The sequence below is a fragment of the Nerophis lumbriciformis genome, linkage group LG23, assembly GCF_033978685.3.
Source record: "Nerophis lumbriciformis linkage group LG23, RoL_Nlum_v2.1, whole genome shotgun sequence".
Lineage (NCBI taxonomy): Eukaryota > Metazoa > Chordata > Actinopteri > Syngnathiformes > Syngnathidae > Nerophis > Nerophis lumbriciformis.
In genome coordinates, this window is record NC_084570.2 from 26,181,998 (window position 1) to 26,201,660 (window position 19,663).

The 19,663-nt window shown below is 36.0% G+C and overlaps 1 protein-coding gene across 5 annotated transcripts in view; it reads left to right on the forward strand.

Moving 5' to 3' along the window:
• Nucleotides 1-1,573: 1,573 nt before the first annotated feature.
• camk1b (calcium/calmodulin-dependent protein kinase Ib) overlaps nucleotides 1,574-19,663 on the forward strand; it is a 145,990-nt gene continuing 127,900 nt past the window's right edge. The window contains exons 1-3 of one of the 5 annotated variants that reach the window (XM_061984891.1): nucleotides 1,662-1,715; nucleotides 7,320-7,332; nucleotides 19,551-19,663. The exon at nucleotides 19,551-19,663 is cut by the window's right edge and continues 1 nt beyond it. In XM_061984891.1, the coding sequence (XP_061840875.1) occupies nucleotides 7,322-7,332; nucleotides 19,551-19,663 (124 nt within the window). In that variant the 5' untranslated portion in view covers nucleotides 1,662-1,715; nucleotides 7,320-7,321. Of the gene's footprint in view, nucleotides 1,716-7,319; nucleotides 7,333-17,266; nucleotides 18,123-18,146; nucleotides 18,291-19,550 lie in introns of those variants that run through there. The other 4 variants (XM_061984893.1, XM_061984892.2, XM_061984890.2 and 1 more) reach the window with 4 other exon arrangements.

The following is a 19,663-nucleotide window of genomic DNA, read 5'->3' on the forward strand; positions in this document are numbered from 1 at the left end:
ATTACACCTAGTGTGTGTGTGTGACAATCATTGGTACTTTAACTTAACTTTAACTTTACACATACAAACTGTCGCACACAAAAAAGCACATTTAATTAAAAAAATGTTATTATGGTCTTACCTTTACTTATAAATGAAGTCCATGCACCGCTGTTGTGCTGGATTAATGCACCCCCACTGTAGAATGCACCCCTTGACGGGAGTGTTATATCAACTAAAGCCCTCACTTAAACTTTCCACGTGCAAGATTGAATCTATTTAAAAAAGTGTAACTGAGGGTTTATAAATGTCGTCTATACTGTATGAAACTACAAAATAACAAACACGGAGGCTCCAGTTTACACGAAGACCACTTTATTTACATTCTTTCAAAAACCTCCGCTCCACTCCAACGTGTCATCACTTCCGCTCTTAGCGCCTTCAAAATAAGAGCTCAAGGCATATACTGTACAACAGCGCATAACAGGAACTTAACATCACAAAGAGGAAAGCCCATAAAAATAGGTTACAAAAGTTATTTAATAAGAAGCCAAAAAGTGAAAAAACAATAATGTTCGTGTTGGAGGAGATGTGAATTAGGTACACCTGCAGTCTGCAGGTCTACTTAATGTTGTGGCCCTGCAGTCATTCACAACTCCTCCAACACAAACATTATTGTTTTTGCACTTTTTGGCTTCTTATGAAATAACTTTTTTAAATAGATTCAATCTTGCACGTGGAAAGTTTAAGTGTGGGTTTTAGTTGATATAACACTCCCGTCAGGGGTTGCATTCTACGGCGGGGGTGCAGGAGGCGGGATTACTGCGAGCCTCAGCCAGTGCGTCTTTTGCAGCCGTTTTATGATCGCTCAGCACAATAAATACGTTACACACATACAGTTGTTGACAAAATACACTGTACATTATATACCTCAGCTAACTAAACTATGGAAATGTATAATATAGTTCATATAGCAATACGGTCTCACTGCACAGCAGGCCAGCAGTTAGCCGAGTCCGCAATCCATGTTGAGGCACAACGCAGTGACGTGCCTCAACTGGCTGCTGTTCACCGCACCGTCTCTTCTCAGTATTTGAACGGCAAATGTGAAAATTCATTTTAAATAAAAATAATCTAAAACTGGTGAAGTTAAATGGAAAATAACTTTATAGTATAATCACTGGATACATATAACAATTTAATTAAAAAAAATTCTAATTACATTTTTTTTCTTCCCCCCCCCCCCCCCCCCCCCCCCCCCGCCGCCCACAATCTCCTGAATTTGGAGGTCTCAAGGTTGGCCAGTATGAGTGTCCGAAAAAGCTTTCGTAATGAAGACCAAACATTTTTTTTTATTTTAAGGACACTTGATCCATAACAACAAAGCAGCATCTATAACATTAGCAGTGGCTAGCCAGCCGACACTTTATTATTATTGTTGATTAAATCATAATTAAACCAAAAATAACACCTATATTGATGACGCCTTTTGTATTTGTATTGGTCTTATTTTCACGTCACACCTTTTAATGTATGCCTTCTGTCTTGTCACGGTGGCCAATAAGGTGGCAGGACTTCACCAGATTCGACTGTGATTGGAACATTTTGTCCCCGCCTTTTGCTGACGTCACAGCCAGCGCTGCCGGTAGTGAAAGAAAAAGCGACTCGCGAGCCAGCGGGGCAGAAGCGCGCAGAACCGGACCGCTCAACGACGCTCTATCGCAGTGACACCGCAGGTAAGACCGCCTTTCGCCGCTACTGGGTAAATGTTGACATTTGAGTGTTAGGCTGTGGTAGCGTGACTTGTGTTTTTATTGTGTGTAAGGGTCCCCACAATGTACTCCACCATCATCTGCTCCATAAACCGTCTTTTACAATCCCCAAAACAGATAATTCGTGCCTCAGTAATCATCATCTTCTCCCTTAAACATGAAGTATACTTTGATTTAGTTTCCTTTCCTTCTCCCTCGTCCACTTTCCGTATATGCTGATAAGCCGCGCACCATTCAGCTGACCAGAGGCTGCTTTTTGATAAGTGCAAGAATGTGACATTTACAGCCAGTGCTTGTTGATAAGAGTGACAACTGAACAAACAGGAAATGCATGCATATATGCGTCCTTAAATGGCTTTTAAGGACGCATTTTGTGCCTATTCTGCAACAGAAATGGATGACTTCACAGAAGTGCTAACTTTATATCATATAGTTAAATTGTGGAACATCATTGTTTGTTTACGTTCCAGTATGTGTATTTCAAAACCCACTCTATTTACAAAAATACACGCCACTCGCTGACTCAGTGCGTGTAAATGTCTTCAGTTTACACCCAATTTGTATGATGAATCACCAAATGCTTAATTGTTCTGCTTTGTGTTTTCAGTTAGTATCAAAAAACTATAAAATAGAATACTTTTTTATCCTTGTGTTCAATTACAACACATTTTAGGAATGCTGTTCCTTAAGCCAATTTTAATTAATGCAGTGTAATTGTAACAAGGTTTAGAATGTTTTATTCTACAGGAAATAATCCAGAGTCAAACATTTGCCCACATTTATTTATGGTGTTTAAAAGGGGTCATATTATGATTATTTGCATACGTTTAAAACCCTTCCTTGTGGTATACATAACATTTAATGGTGCTTCTTTGGTCAACATTTTGGGTAAATGGCATTTAAATTTGGCTTGCGCAAATTGCAAATTCTTGTGGTTTTTTTGTGTTATGTTCTAATCTGGGATGTTTTATTTTATCTATAGAATGTGTCGCGGGCCAATAAAAAACAAGCTGCGGGCCGAAAATGGCCCCCGGCATAAAAATGGCTAAATGGCAAAAATATCAATACTACAACAGATTTGGGCACTAGAGGAGACCAAAACAATCCGCTGTTCAGTATCGTGGCTCAGGCTTAGGTACATTACTAACATTAGCATGCTAACTTTTTTAGCCAATTTTTTAGCCAAACGCCTCACTCATATGACTGTTAGCATGCTAACTGTAGTATGCTAAAATGCTAAAAAAACGTTTTACCTTTTTTAGCCAACTTTGCAGCCGAACACCTCAGAGTCACGGGACTTGGTACTTCACACATGCTAACTGGTAAGCATGCTAACTGTAAGCATGCTAACGTAACCGTAGCAGTTTAGCATGCTAACTTCTTTAGCCAATTTTACAGCCCAACACCTCCAAATAACTAGGTACCTGACACATGTTAATTGTTAGCATGCTAACTTTTTTTTAACTAAATGTGCATGCGTACGCTTCCTAGTCATACCACTTAGTACTTGACGCATGCTAACAATAGCATTTAAGATTGGCTTGCGAAATTGCAAATTCTCGTGTTTTTTTTGTATTATGTTTTAATCTGGGAAGTTTTATTTTGTCTTTAGAATGTGTCGCGGGCTAATAAAAAAACAAGCTGCTGGCCGAAAATGGTCCCCGGTTCGCACTTTGGACACCCCTGCTCCAACCCAAAAATGGGTTACTCTCTGTAAAATAACCCAACAATTGTGCATAACCTTGGAAAGCCAGAATTTGGGTTAAAATGGCAGCCCTGTAACCCAGAAAATGTATTTATCTTCATAAATAACCCTTAAATGTAACTCAACACTAGAAACACATACATTTGGGTTACCAGAATAAGTCAAATATTTTTAGTGCGTGGTCTGTAAAACGTAACTTATGTGTGTAGTCTAAAAAATGTTGAGTTATTTTGGTAACCCAATGTATGTGTTGCTATTGTTGAGTTACATTTTTGGGTTACTTTCATGAAGATGAATACATTTTCATGCAAAATTAGCTAAAAAAAAGTTAGCATGCTAACAATTAACATGTGTCAGGTGCCTAGTTATATAACTCTGAGGTGTTCGACTGTAAAATTGGCGAAAAAAGTTTGCATGCTAGAATGCTAATGTTACGTAAGTTAGCATGTGTGAACTACCAAGTCACATGACATTGGGTGTTCGGCTGCAAAATTGGCTAAAAAGGTAATATATTTTTGTTAACATTCTAGCATGCTACAGTTAGCATGCTAACAGTTATATGAGTGAGGCGTTTGGCTGCAAAATTGGCAAAAAAAAAATTGCATGCTAATGTTAGTAATCCTGCCTAAGCATTAGCCACGATACTGAACAGCACAGTCTGATTGTTTTGGTCCCGTCTAGTGGCCAATATTTTTAGTTTATTTAGCAAATTTTATGCTCGAAAACGCATCATTTAGGGCAGGGGTGTCAAACTCAAATACAGAGTGGGCCAAAATTTAAAACTGAACAAAGCCGTGGGCCAAGGTTGAACAAATTAACCTTTTAATAGGGACCCAAACAAGTTTTGCATTGAATATTGAACAAGCAAGGCTTATATAACTTTATAGTCACATGCAAAATCGAGTTTCAAATAATAATAATAATAATTAAAAAATATCAATGGCATATCAAATACAATTTAAATAAAAATAGAATGCCTCTTTTCTATTTGCAGCCTTCTGAGGTAAATATCAACATTATCTTTTTCCACAGGCTAATACATTTGAAAATAAAATAACAATGAATAAAACAACCATTCAGGACTTTAAACTGCTCAGTTTGCAACACACTGATCTAATCTCATGTGCCTTAGCCAGATACCTGGCATCTTTTCTTGGATGTTAGTTCATTAATGTTGGGGCTCAGGCTTTGAGCTGAGGCAACCTTCATTATCGAACGAAGGTGCTCATCAGTCATTATATCTCGTCCACCTGGACCACAGTCTTGGGGGTGTGCCTTAAATGCACTGCCTGTAACGTACTCTACGAGCTTTCGTCACGTCCGCTTTTCACCCATTCTAACATCGTTCAGACCCAGTCACAAGATATGTGCGGTTCCTGGACGCACACACAAGAGAATGCAACGCATACTTCATCAACAGCGATACAGGTTACACTGAGGGTGCCAGTATGAAAAACTTTAACACTGTTAGAAATATACGCAACACTGTGAATCCACACCAAACAAGAATGACAAACACATTTCGGGAGAACATCCGCACCGCACCGTAACACAACATAAACACAACAGAACAAATACCCAGAATGTAATGTTTAAAAACAACCGTATATTTCACGGTAAAAAACAAACAAACTGGCAGCTCAGAGGCCAGAATTTTACTGTAAAAAAACAGTGTTACAATTTACCATTTTCAATTAAAAACACAGTAAATTTTACGATAAAATGTTGACAACTGAGCTGCCAGTTTTTATCGCAAAATATACAGATTTAAACATTAAAAAAAATACAATAATCAAAAGCATAGGCAATCATGTAACAATACCATTAAGCGAATTCTTATACATACATATCATTCACTGTTACATAACTGCGACGTAGCCCTTATTGAAAACCAGTTTGACACCTCGGATTTAGCGTAAATTGCGACTAATAGTTAAATATATCACAGCAATCTTCAATCCCACCATAAAGAACAGCCCAAACACAAAAATAATAGTCAAACAAACACACATTGGGTGCCACATAGAGCAACTTCCTGTAAGCAAGCGGACGTGTCTCTGACCATCTCCTGGGGAATTCAACAGTGTAGAAATCTAAAATTTTTACAATCAATTTTACTTTTAGAATCACTTATCATATTATTTATTATTGATCATATTATTTCATCATCTTATAGTGCTGCGTCGCAATAGCTGGTGGTGGAAGTAGTTAACACATTTAGTCACGGGGTTCAGAAGTGAATACCAGGTAAATTGAGTTTGACTCCCCAAATTTAGTAGTATGCCAACAATCACTTAACTATACATTTAAACACAGTGTTACTGTTCAAACTGTGTGCAATGTTACAGTGAGCAAAATATTAAATATACTTGTTAAAGAGCCTCTAACTTGTTTGTAAGGAATACTTAGGCCTACTACACTACTGTATTTTAATGTTGGTCATTATGGTGGTTTACGACTGCACACGTTAAAAGTGCAATTTTAATGTTGATGATGTGCATTTATTAAAACAACAAACTACGAAGGTTATGGCAAGCATGTTTTCCCTAAAGTACGCATTGAGACTACAAGGTGTTTTGTCTGATTACTCGAATAATCGAACAAACAAATTAATAATTTTTTCCATTACTAAAATTATCGACAGCTGCAGCTCTACAGTAGGGAATATGTCGATGGATGTTCTCAATTATCCAGGTCGTATTCTCAGGGCATTCATTTGGTATATTCTAAGTCTAAGACTAGATGTGACCAATCTAAGTCTAAGACTAGATGTGACCAATCTAAGTCTAAGACTAGATGTGACCAATCTAAGTCTAAAACTAGATCTGACCAATCTAAGTCTAAGACTAGATCTGACCAATCTAAGTCTAAGACTTGATGTGACCAATCTCGGTCTAAGACTAGATGTGACCAATCTCGGTATAAGACTAAATCTGACCAATCTAAGTCTATGACTAGATGTGACCAATCTAAGTCTATGACTAGATGTGACAAATCTAAGTCTAAGACTAGATCTGACCAATCTAAGTCTAAGACTAAATATGACCAATCTAGGTATAAGACTAAATCTGACCAAGCTACAGTAAATCTAAGACTTGATGTGACCAATCTAAGTTTAAGACTAGATCTGACCTATCTAAGTCTGAGACTAGATGTGACCAATCTAAGTCTAAGATTTAGTAGCACGCCAAATAATCACTTAATTATATATTCAAACAGGGTGTTACTGTTCAAACTGTGTGCAATGTTACAGTAAGCAACATATTAAATATACTTGTTGAATAAAGCCTCTAGCTTGTTTGTAATGAATACTTAGGCATACTACGCTACTGTATTTTAATGTTGGTCATTATGGTGGTACTTGGAAGTGTTTTCTGAGGTAGTACTTGGTGAAAAAAAGTCTGAGAACATCTGATGTAGACCAGAAGGAAGCGTTTTAAATGTAGAAAAACAATCATATTATGACCCTTTTTTAAATGTGAGCAGAGGTGTTCTTAGAATATCATACCAAATTTTGCAAAGTAGAGCTGTAGTTAACAACTTGAACTGTTTGGAAAAAAAAGTTGTTTTGTTTCCAGTTGGGTGACTTTTCTGACGGGAAAGGATTCATTAGAACTTCTGCATGTTCCTTACTTGGCAGCCGACTGACTCAAAGTCTGGCAATGTGCCACCATTGTCTGCTCAAATATGAAATAATGTGACAAATATTTGCACATGTTGAACCACAAATATCCGCTATGTAAATGTTTGCCGTGTATGTCTGTGATGTAATAATGTTTGCAGTCAAACAGCGCACACGTCATTGTGTTACTGTGTGTGTGTGTGTGTGTGTGTGTGTGTCTTCTGTCCACTGCTCGTCACAGGAATGGGAAACCAGTGAGTACAGTCACTCTTTATGTGTCCACCTCCAACTGGGTTGTGTGTTGCATGTGTTTGCCATGTTGGACGTCTTCTGACCCCGAGCCTTCCCCGATTGCGAGCAGCTTTGCTTCACCAGAGGACGCCAACGGTGCTCTGATGACACCTGCATGTGACTTTTCCTCTTTTTTCCCCCAGCAATATATTTCACCACTTTTCAGTTCCATCTATTTATTCTGTTGCCAGAAATTCAAAAATAAATATATTCGAACGAGTGCTGTCAAACAATCCACATTTTAATTTAATTTTGAATTATCAAATTTTTCCGGACTACAAGCCGCTATTTAAAAAAAAAAAATTGTAAAAAAAAAATCCCACCCCGGGATTAATAAACTATATACTTTTTTCCCAAGCTTTGAACCTTGAGGCTTATAAAACGGTGCAGCTAATTCATGGATTTTTCTTCCCTAACAGCCATAATGTTTTGTATACACACATATTGTTTGTGCTGTGATGCTATCTTTTGGACGAGTTTGTTCACAGCAGGTGCTGGGGGTTGAAAATATGTATTTCTTATTTTGTTCCTTGAACCGGAAGTATAACCGTTGATGGCATTTCTGCTCAAAATAATTCGTCATTCATCACTCCAAGCAATACAATATAACAAAAACAAATTATACTGACTAAACTGTTCCATGTGTGATGACTGTAGGGGTGTTTTTGTACGTGCCATCGTAATTTTAATTAAGCTAGCGTTATTGGTATTAGCGAATATGCTAACGCATTTACAAGTGTGTTAGTATTATTACATTCCAATAGCATTCTTTTTTGTATTGTTTCAGTTTTGTAAACTCACCAAAACGTCACAGTGGAATTATTGAGTCTGTTTAGCTGATTGGAGAGCTAGCTTCCACAGCTAGTGGGTCCATGACGATGACTTCTGTTTTTTTCGATCAGCCGTTTTACTGCCGTGTGACAGACACAGTTTGGAAACAATTAAGGTATATAAAAAATATTTAAAAAATATTTCGTACCGGTATATATCTGCGGCTAATATATGTAAAATATTTATTTCTTCTAAAATTTAGATGGTGCGGCTTAAATAGCGGTGTGCTTTATAGCTCGTGATATACGGTAATCACGATTAAATATCATTTTTAATCGCGATTACTCAAGAAGACTCAAGAAGGGAATATATAAGCCCCTAAATGTTCATTAAGCGCATTTAAAGTCATGTTCATGTTAAAAACATAACAATGTGAACCTGTTTCTCATTGTCTGTTATTAATGCTAAGAAATAATCTGTTTTTATATTGTATTTTAAACTGGAAGCTGTTTTTTGTACTTGAATTGCCCATTAAGATGACCAACTTGTCGTTGAGCATCCTCTATATTGACTTGTTTGCGCCTGTAGCCTGCCACTACCGAATCAACTGCTCGTTTGCGCATGTGCGACGCTAACATCACTTGGTCAAACTGACAGAAATCTGTTGCCAGAGACGTGTCAGAGATTTGGAGTCATTTTGCACTGCACATGGGTTATATGCGTAAAAAAACAAGTTTAATAGTAGTCAGGGTTTAATTTCTTAACCATAGGGCTGGGGGCTAACGTTGGGCTGCGAGCACCCCTTTGAGAGCCGCCAAAAAATATGTTTTTCAGCTGAGGCCTTTATGGTACCCAGTTGTAATACACTTTTCCACCACTTGTGGCAGTAAGGACAACAAGTTTCCTAAGCGCAAAAATTATGACCAAAGTGTTTAAGCTGTATTTTCATTTGCACTTACATTTTATTGACATTTTATTTAAGAAACATATGTATATATTTTTAATTTAACTACAATTCACTTTTTTTAGTACTGCGAATTTGTATGTAAATGTATTTTTCATAAGCTAAGTGAGTCCCTTTTTTTGCAGTACATTTGGTTAGTATTTATTTTTGTAATCAGCCTGACCAAAGACTTGATAATATTCTTTGTGATTAACGCATGCTTTCATCTCATTGGACAAGGTTTATCATGTTACTGTAACTGTAAGTAAATTAGATATAATTATTGAATATGAGTAAGAGTAAGATTATTAATTCAATGTTACCATTTGAGTGGGTCCTGGGCCCCTCTGTAGTGGAAGAGTTGGGCCTCAAGGTCAAAAAGATTAGGAATCACTGGATTAATCCACATTATTGACAGCCCTAAATCCAACATAATAATGATGAAAATATATATGAATATAATATTAAACCACCTTTTAGTTGACCACACTCATTTTTAAGTAAAACCCAAAGGGAAGTTTTCAGTGTGTATATATATATATATATATATATATATATATATATATATATATATATATATATATATATATATATATATATATCGATTGTAGCTGAGATAGGCTCCAGCGCCCCCCGTGACCCCAAAGAGAATAAGCGGTAGAAAATGTATATATATATATATATATATATTTTTTTTTTTCCTGTAGGAAATGTCAACACAAGCATGAAAAACAATTAACAATTCTAAAATCGCAATAAACACTTAAACCTCTTAAGGTGCAAAAATAAGGAATATGTAAGAAATGCTTAATAAAGTGTAACAAAATAGTGCAAAGTATGAAAATGTAAACATAGACAAACCTAACAAAAACTATTTTCTGCAGGTTTATTGCCAATAAGTTAAGTGGTCTGTGTAACATTATTTGGTCTATTATTGGTTTTTGGTATTATTGGTGGTTATTATTTAAGTATAGAAATGAATTTATGTTCTGCAGTAATTAATATTTACATATTATTGGACCAAATTGTTATATTTAAGTACCATATTTGTTGTATTTTGTGATTTATACAGTTGTACACTTTATAATATAATATTAAACCACCTTTTAGTGGACCACACTAATTTTAAAGTTAGTAACGTAAAGTTTTAAGGTGGCCGTTCATTTGGATGTTATTTCCTCTTTCCCCGTATTTCCTGTCTCACAACTTTCAGCCAAGTCTAAAAATGTGCTTTCAAAAAGTGAACTGACTTGCAATGACTTGAAAAAGAGAAGTGAAGCGAAAACAGAGTTACTTAATCATTCAGTTAGTTTTACTGCAGGACTTGTAACCCATGACGTGTTTTAAGTAGGTTTTAAAAATGGACCCTGCACAATTACTATGACTAGTAAATGTGAGTTCTCCTGGGGGAAAACAGCTTCTTCCCCATGGACATAGAAGGATACCTAGTGTGAAGTAGTATACTCCCAATGAAACTTCAGGAGTTCAATTTAGACTTAGTACTTTTTTGCTGGTAATTTGCAGATGAAAGTATGAACCAGTATTTTACATTATTGCACTTTTTGGCATTTTGAAACAACTTAATGAGATAGGCTACTGAAGTTGGGGTTTCTAGTAGCTGTAAACCGAATAGGGACTAGACAAAGGTTAAAAAGAAAAGATGAGCATTACGAAGGACTACGGTCTGTTTGAAAAAATGGATTGCACTGTGCTGAAAGTATTTCTGATTCTGATTCAACATACGCGTTTTATTATGGTGTGTGTATAAGGTAAGACATATTATCTGGCGTTTTGTTTCTCAATATTATGCATACGCAACTTTTCGCAGATACAGGTATATACCTTAATTGTTTTCCAATTAAGGTATATAAATAAAAAGTAAAAAGGGGGTGGGTCTCTGTTCTGGTATTTGGTAAAGATAAAAGTTTGGTGCCAGATTTTGTGTCACACTTGACATACTTCCTGCTGTACGTATGAGTTCTGTAAACCCAACACATGTGTAGCGATTGTGTGCGAGTTAGCGCCAAAAGTCACCCGATGATTTGCATCTCAGCCGCCACCTGCTCTAAAGCAACTTGCACTCTTAAATACAATTGCAGTGCCTTTTGGGTTTCCATGACGACACCAATCAAGCTGCGGCGGGTGAGGGCGTTACAGTATGTGTGACACATGTGATGTGGAACCGATAAACCTCTGCTAGAACACGTTCTATGAACTGTCAGATAATACAAGTCAGCCTACAAATGAGTACACAATTCTGTATGTACACAAAAGGGACTCATTGGGAGATGATTACCAGCGATGTCGTTATCGATCTTAGTTATGGTCTTGGAACAAACCGAATGTGTCATCGTCTTGGACGGACTGAGAAGTACCGTAGTTGCCAGGCAAGCAGCAAGAACGGAGGAGGATTGAGGCACACTGATACAAAACAGTCTATTTTAGTCGCCAAGGATGATGATGATGTGACGATTCTCCACTGGGTGAGGACAGACGTCTGAGTCCTAGATTTAACTCTGCGTGCGCATCACCCTTGGAAATACAACTACAAAAACCGTGAACTAAAGTTTACTTATGAACCCAGCTTGGGAATTTTCCATTGTCAAATTCCACTCAAAGGGATCATAAATACCTGAATGAAGATAAAAAAATCCTCTAGGATCGGGTGCAAATTCCAAGAACACAAGCTTACAGACCTTAGATAAGAGATGTTTCATGTTAAGTTACAGGATCAAAGCATTAAAAATTCACTGCTTTGGCGCACAGGTAGCCTTTTTTCCCCTGAATATCAACAATAACAACTTCAATGGTTCATCATAAAATCATTTGATCACACCCTCACTGTAAAATCCAATTAGTTAACCTTACCTAAAAACAGCACGCAAACCGTAAGTAAGTAAAGTAACCAGAATATATGTTTTTTGTGTTGCAATAGAGTTGCACGGTATACTGGTACTAGTAAAGTACTATGATACTAATGAGTCAAAAAATTGGTACTATATCGCTTCTAAAAAGTACCGGTTCTCTTTTTTTTTTCCCGGCATGACGCCACGCTGTCATCACGTCATGACATTGCTGGTTTTACAAGCAGAGGAGCAAGTTCGGCAACGCACAATCACGGAGTACTTACAAACAGACACGTTGTGAAGGCAGAAAAGGGAGAATGGACCCATTTTGGCTTAAAAACAAACGATAAAGGTGAAGCTATACACACTGAAACGTTGCTCAGAAAGAGGTGCTTTGAAACATGGCTAGCTAGCTAGCGGCTAACGTCCATCCGTGTATTTTAGCTACTTCTAAATCACTAATCCTCACCTCCATGGCAACAAATAAAGTAAGTTTCTTACAAGTATCATCCCTGCAGGACGAGGAATAGCTAAACCTGCTTCACTACACACCGTAGGAGGATACAATAGCTCACCGGCGTCACCGCTAACAAAAGCTAGCGCTCCTCAATGTAAACAAACGCCATGGGTGGATCTACACCTGACATCCACTGTAATGACGTCAAGTACAAGAGCGTATCGAGTCAATACTACAATAATTATATTGATATTTTTTATTGTCACAAAATATTTTTTGTTATTTGAAAATTCATATTATGTTTATAAACTCAGAAAGTACATCCATGGACACATGAGGACTTTGAATATGACCAATGTATGATCCTGTTATTACTTGGTATTGGATCGATACCTACATTTGTGGTATCATCCAAAACTAATGTAAAGTATCCAAACAACAGAAGAATAAGTGATTATTAAATTTTAACAGAAGTGTAGATTGAACATGTTGAAACGGAAAATAACCAGATATTAACAGAAAATGTTCAAGTAGTTCATTTTCTACCGCTTGTCCTTCATAATTTTGACAAAATAATAGAAGAGAAATTACATAATATGTTACTGCATATGTCAGCAGACAAATTAGGAGCCATTGTTTGTTTATTTACTACTAAAAGACAAGTTGTCTTGTATGTTCACTATTTTATTTAGGGACAAACTTACAATAAGAAACCTATATGTATACTGTATCATCATTTTTTTTGTTAAAATAAAGCCAATAATGCCAGTTTTTGTGGTCCCTTTTATTTAGAAAAGTATCAAAGTATTGAAATACATTTTGGTAAATTATTGGTATTGGGACAACCCTATGTTGTATTAACAAATAATTTTTATGTTAAGTACTATTTCACTTAAATTCAAGTAACTAAAATATTGTTTGTTTAGAATACTTAAGAAATTGAATTAGGAGTACTCATGATTAAGTACTGGCGACAAGGAATGGTAAGTTTACACAACGTAATGATTTCAAGTGCTATAAACTATGTCTTTATTCATGGTTACTTACTTATTTAATTTAACTTGAACTCAAATTAAAGTACCTAAAGCTTAGGATTTATTAGTTATTTCTACCAAAATCAACAACCTGATTTACTAGACAAAACCATGCAAACCTTGAAAATATTAAGTAAACCATACTACCATAACTGCCAACTGGCATTATTAAAAACTGATCATAAAAGGTGGAAAAACAGTCAGTAACTGTTAGGGATGGGTACCTTTCACATTTGAACCAAGCACGGTATTTGGTCATCTGGTACACATTGTTGGTACTTTTGTTTGTGTTATATGTTAAAAATGTTTATTTGCTTAATATTAAAATCTCAGTTTTTCATTTGACAGTGAACTGATAATGATATTTGTGATGTCTAGTAGTATCTTGATTTCTTACACACCTGAGTGTCATTTGCCAATACAGTGAATTCTCGATTTACACACTTAATTAGTCCTTGGACATGGTTCGCAAACCAAAAAGTTCATATAGTGAAGCAGAGTTCCCCATTACAATCAATGTAAACTTGAATAATTGGTTCTAGCCTCGACAAAAGTCCCTATTTTATTCCCTATTTCTATTGTGTTATTTTTAATCCAAATAACACAACAACATTACAGCACGCTTAAATGTCAACACACACATGCACGCACACAAAAGCCTTTGGTACTGTCCAAAACGTTACCAACCATGTTGCTACAATTTAAAATAAAATAAATAAATAAAATACAATAAAAAAAAAAATTTTTTTACTTTTTGTTCTGTGAATATTTGTGGCATTTTTTTGAATAGTCTGGGAGTTTCCGAGTTTTAAACAGTGATCCTTCATCGGCTTGTGTCACGGTTGTGTCTTCTCCTAAACTGTATTATACGACCGCTTTGGGATTTTATAAAAAACAAAAATTCCTCGTCTCATCTATGGCTGGACAATTAATCAGATTTTGATTTCGATTATGGCTTCTTATGATTATGTAAATATAATAATAATAATAACAAAAATAGTAAAAATGGGCTTTTGATTTTTGGATTAATCAAAATTCTTATTTGTAACAATTCTTAATCAATAATAAAAAAAATTAAATAAAAAAAAACATTTTTTTTTCTTTTTCTTTTTTTCCAATCTGTCCTGTCCAGCCACTCAGACACATCATGATGTAGATGTTGTTTATGTAGATCAGAGGTGTCGTTTTCACTGAGGGCCACATTGCAGTTATGTTTGGCCCCAGAGGGGCAGTGAATAATATTATTACACAGTTAATAATATTATTTATATTATTATATTGATGGCGTGGCGCAGTGGGAGAGTGGCCGTGCGCGACCCGAGGGTCCCTGGTTCAATCCCCACCTAGTACCAACCTCGTCATGTCCGTTGTGTCCTGAGCAAGACACTTCACCCTTGCTCCTGATGGGTGCTGGTTAGCGCCTTGCATGGCAGCTCCCTCCATCAGTGTGTGAATGTGTGTGTGAATGGGTAAATGTGGAAGTAGTGTCAAAGCGCTTTGAGTACCTTGAAGGTAGAAAAGCGCTATACAAGTACAACCCATTTATCATTTATTTATTATTATTTAATTGCATTTTATTAGTAGATTTTTTTAAAACTAAAATGTAAAAAAATATGGTAATTTGCAATAATTTCTCCTCAAAATGGTAAATGGAAAAACAGTACTGCTGTTTTTATGGTAAAAAAAAAAAAGGCAGCTCAGTTGCCAGAATGTTACTGTAAAATGTACATTTGTTTTTTTTACTGTAAATAAAAAGAAACTGCAATTGTACAGTAACATTTTGTCACCTGAGCTGCCAGTTTTTTTTGTTGTTTTTTTTTAATACCGCGAATCAACAACTGTAGATTTTTTGGTGTATTACTGTAAATGCCAAAACAACACCACAGTTTATTACAGTAAGAGAAAAATGCTGTAAAAACCACAGTAAATTTCACAATTTTACCATGAAATCTATTGCTTCTTTTACATTGCACAATTTGATGGATAATTTGCTTTGAAATCATTATTACTAGTATTTATTTCTATTTAAAAATGGTTTGAATGTTTGATAATATATTTTTGCATAATTAGACAATATTTAAGTTAACATAATTTGCGATTACATGGAGTACATACTTTTTTCCCCTCCCAAAATAGAAAGAAAGAATACATTTAGTAAGAAAAGTTACGGTACTTTATTGATACATATTATTTCCAGGCTTTCGAGGGCCAAAAAAAATGAAGTGACGGGCCACATCTGGCCCCCGGGTCTTGATTTTGACACCTGTTTTGATCTATATCTGCTGTACAGATTTACTTAAGAAAAGAGAAAAGATGGATAATTCTCTTGTTGCCTTATTTGTATTTGACTTTATTAAATGTTTGGGTAGAATTGTATTAAACAAAACCAGTTTTCTTTTAAGTAATACAGAAATTTATCAGAACTGTTTATCTATTTTATGGAGGAAGGTAGTTACTCATAGAACTGGCACCCAATGTTATTAAAAAAGTATAGATTTTGAATCGAGAATCGTTTTGAATCGAGAATCAATTCTGAATCAAATCGTGTGGTGCCCAAAGATTCACAGCCCTACTAATCCGTAGCATGTAAATGGCAAAACCCATATAGATTAGCATCGAGCTAAGACGTTAAGAAAAGTGGAGCCCTCTCTATCAGGCATGCTTGGCTTGTTGCCATGAACAATTGTAACATTCATTAGAGACAGGCTTTAGTGCTTGTTTCCTCGCCAAGCGTTTGAGCCAGTGCTGAGTCTACAACGTCACATGCAACAAATGTAACGAAATACGGCACTGTTTGATTTGACGTGATTTGATACCCAGTTGTACCAATGGAATTCGGCCGGTACCTAAAAAAGTACAGCATTTGGTAGCCATCCCTATGGTATAACAGTCACAATTGTAAAACTGTCAAAGTGTTGCTCTGAGCAGCCAGAGCAGATATATGTGCATGCCACTTCAGCAACGTTCAAGTAAAATGTCCGCTTCTTTTGTTGTTATCAAAGGTTCTGTCCTCGTCCTGTTGTGGTGACACCACACAGACAACTTCTAAAACCAACGGATAAGAAAACCACACATTTGGTGGTAATCATTTAAGTTGCTGGTGTCAAACTCCAGGCCCGGGGGCCAGATCTGGCCCGCGACATCATTTTATCTGGTCCGCAAACACCTGGAAATTATATGTGTCAATAAAGTACTTATTTTCTCACTCTTTTTCATTTTGACAGAAAAAATATATGTACTGCTTGAAATTGCATACCTTTTAAACTTTAATAGTATACAATATTGCAACAAATATTACAGTTTATTATCATACTTTTCAAACATTAATAAACATACATAAATATCTGCTTGAGTTATAATTTTCCAGCAAACTGCTCACCAAATGGGTAGTGACAATATATTGTATGGTGTTCTTTACAGCATATTACTGTAAATTGAAAAAAACTAAAACATTTTTGCGTTAAAATTCTTTTGACTGAGCTGCTATGTTTTTACTGTAAAATCTTGTTTTTAATGGTGTGTTGCTGTAAATGGAAAGACGGTACATTTGTTTTAACGGTAGAAAAACTGGCAGCTAAGTTGCCAGAATAAAAAAAGAACTTGTACTGTTTTTCCATTCACAATATAATGTTGTAAAAAAACAATGTAAATTTAACACAAAAATTCTGGCAACTAAGCTGCAACTGTTTCCGTAATCCCCCCCCCCCCCCAAAAAAAAACAAACAAAAAAAACCAAACAGTGGTACTGTTTTTACATTTACCGTAAAATGTTTAAAACATTTTTTTAAATGCTATATTTTTTGGTTAAATTTTGTCAAATTTGTAAAATCGACAGTCGTCTTAAAATCCATCCATCCATCCATTTTCTACCGCTTATTCCCTTCGGGGTCGCGGGGGGCGCTGGAGCTTATCTCAGCTACAATTGGGCGGAAGGCGGGGTACACCCTGGACAAGTCGCCACCTCATCGCAAGGCCTAGTCTTCTTAAAATAATTTATATAATTAATAATGAAATCCAGAGGCAAATTTGTACATTATTCACTGTTACAAGCTGATGGCAGCCATAACTGCGATGTTGCCCTCAATGAAAACACGTTTGACAGCCCTCAATTTTAGGTCAACGGTATTCAAATCAAATTTAAAGAAGAATTTCATCAAATTCAAATTGCAATAATTCACCGAGCTGAAAGGCTTGCGGAATATGTACATGCGAACACCTTGCTTTAAATCATGCATAACCCTTGAGAACTAGCATCAAAATTCAAATGACCACTGTGAAGAACACTGGTTCTCATGGTAATATTATGCAGAATAAAGGCATTTTTTCCCTGAACATTTTGGTTCAAGTCTCTGTATACGACTGATAGGATATTGTTGTTCCAATGTGCATTCAGTCACTAATGCACTTCATTATAGTGCTACAGGAAGAGTGTCCTCCAATATACACCAAGTGGGCTAATGCAAACCCGGGCCACCAAAAATCAAACTATTGACAGAACAACAGCCTACCAGCTTATGAAACATGTTTCTGTCCAAAGGCAAAGTGGAAAGGTCATTTCCGTATCGCTTGTATTCCGTCACGTGACTTCTTCCCGGAAGTGAAAATCACTGGTGATCAACCAAGCCAAGATGGCTGTTGTACAGCAAGCAGTGCGCGAACTCTCTGAGTACAAAATAGGCTTACATCTTCCTGCAAAAAGCAGGTACGAGCAAAAAATCTAACTATGCAATGAAATAGATCCCTATACTTTTATCAAAAAAAGATTTGTGGAGTGATATCAAGGATTATCTGTCGGTCGCGTTCCCAGACATATGGAACTATTGTGCTCCAGACATCATTCTACACGACAAAACTGATGAAACTTGGAAAAGTATGGAGGTCTTCAACTTCTTTGTGTGTGGCTGGGTCAAGGACATTGGTATCTAAACTCTCCCGGTTAAATATGCATCGTTTCTGCTCGGCTACGGTTGCATTTCATGATTGAACTTTGTGTCTACTGCCATGTTTGTTGTTGTTGCAAATGATTACTTGCATTATTATTGTATATTATGATTATATTACATTATAAACACTGTATGCCCTTCGTATCATTTCATATGGCCTGTGAAAGCTTTGAAATAATATGTGTCAATAAAGTACTTTATATTTTCCTATTAAATGTATTATTTTTTTCCTTTTTGACAGAAAAAAATACATGGACTTAATGCAATTAAATATTTTTAAAACTTTAATATGATCTAATAACGCAACATATATTACATTATCATACATTCCAAGTAAACCTGTAAATATATGCTTGATTTGAAGTTATCCTTCAAATTGTACGGTGTAGAAAAATAGTTTTTGATGTTACGCTTACGGTTTTACAGCTCAGTTGCCAGAATTTTATCGTAAAAAAAACAATGTTACTGTTTTTCCATGCACAATATTTTTGGCGTAAAAACCACCAAAAGGTTTTGTGGTTAAAGGTTTTTTTCGATAAAATCTAAAGAAAAATGTACGCAGTACATAATAAAATATACAATACTCAAATGCATAGGCAGTAATACTACTATCAATAGCATGTTATACACTTATATTATATTTTATATTATACACTTATATTATTGCATACCGTTCTAATGTGTGGCACCTTGAGAAAATAATATATTGATTGACAGTCTAAAAGTAACATATCTTCCCTCACTCCTTATTTTCACAGTTGTATGCATTTTCATGTGTGAAATGTAAAAAAAATATTTATAAAATCGTAATTTTGGAGAGAAAAATGGCAAATATTTTTTTTCAAAAAAATTGTGCGGCCCTAATATGTACTTTTACTGTATATGACACAATGAGGTTGAAGGTTACGGAAGATTACTGGTAGTCCCTATGGATGCACAATATTTGACTAATGTTACGTCGCTGCATCATTTTCATGAGACTGAAACGATGTCACATGAATAAAATGAGATGACTTCATCCGTCAAACGTGAGTCACGCTCACAGTAGGCTACCTCCATGATCCCAAGCTGCTACTCAACCGCAAAAAACTACTTGCCAGTTTTTTGGAAAATATTACTGACAAAAACATAGTTTGGGTGATAATCGATGCTGTTGTCCTCACTTCTGTCACGTTGTCCTTCTCTAGTATTGTTTCTGACCGTAACAACAAGAAGATGCCGCTGGGCGAAGACTGCCGTAGCTGGAAGAAAAAGACGTCGGATGTGAAGGAGCATTACGACTTCAAGGACATCCTGGGAA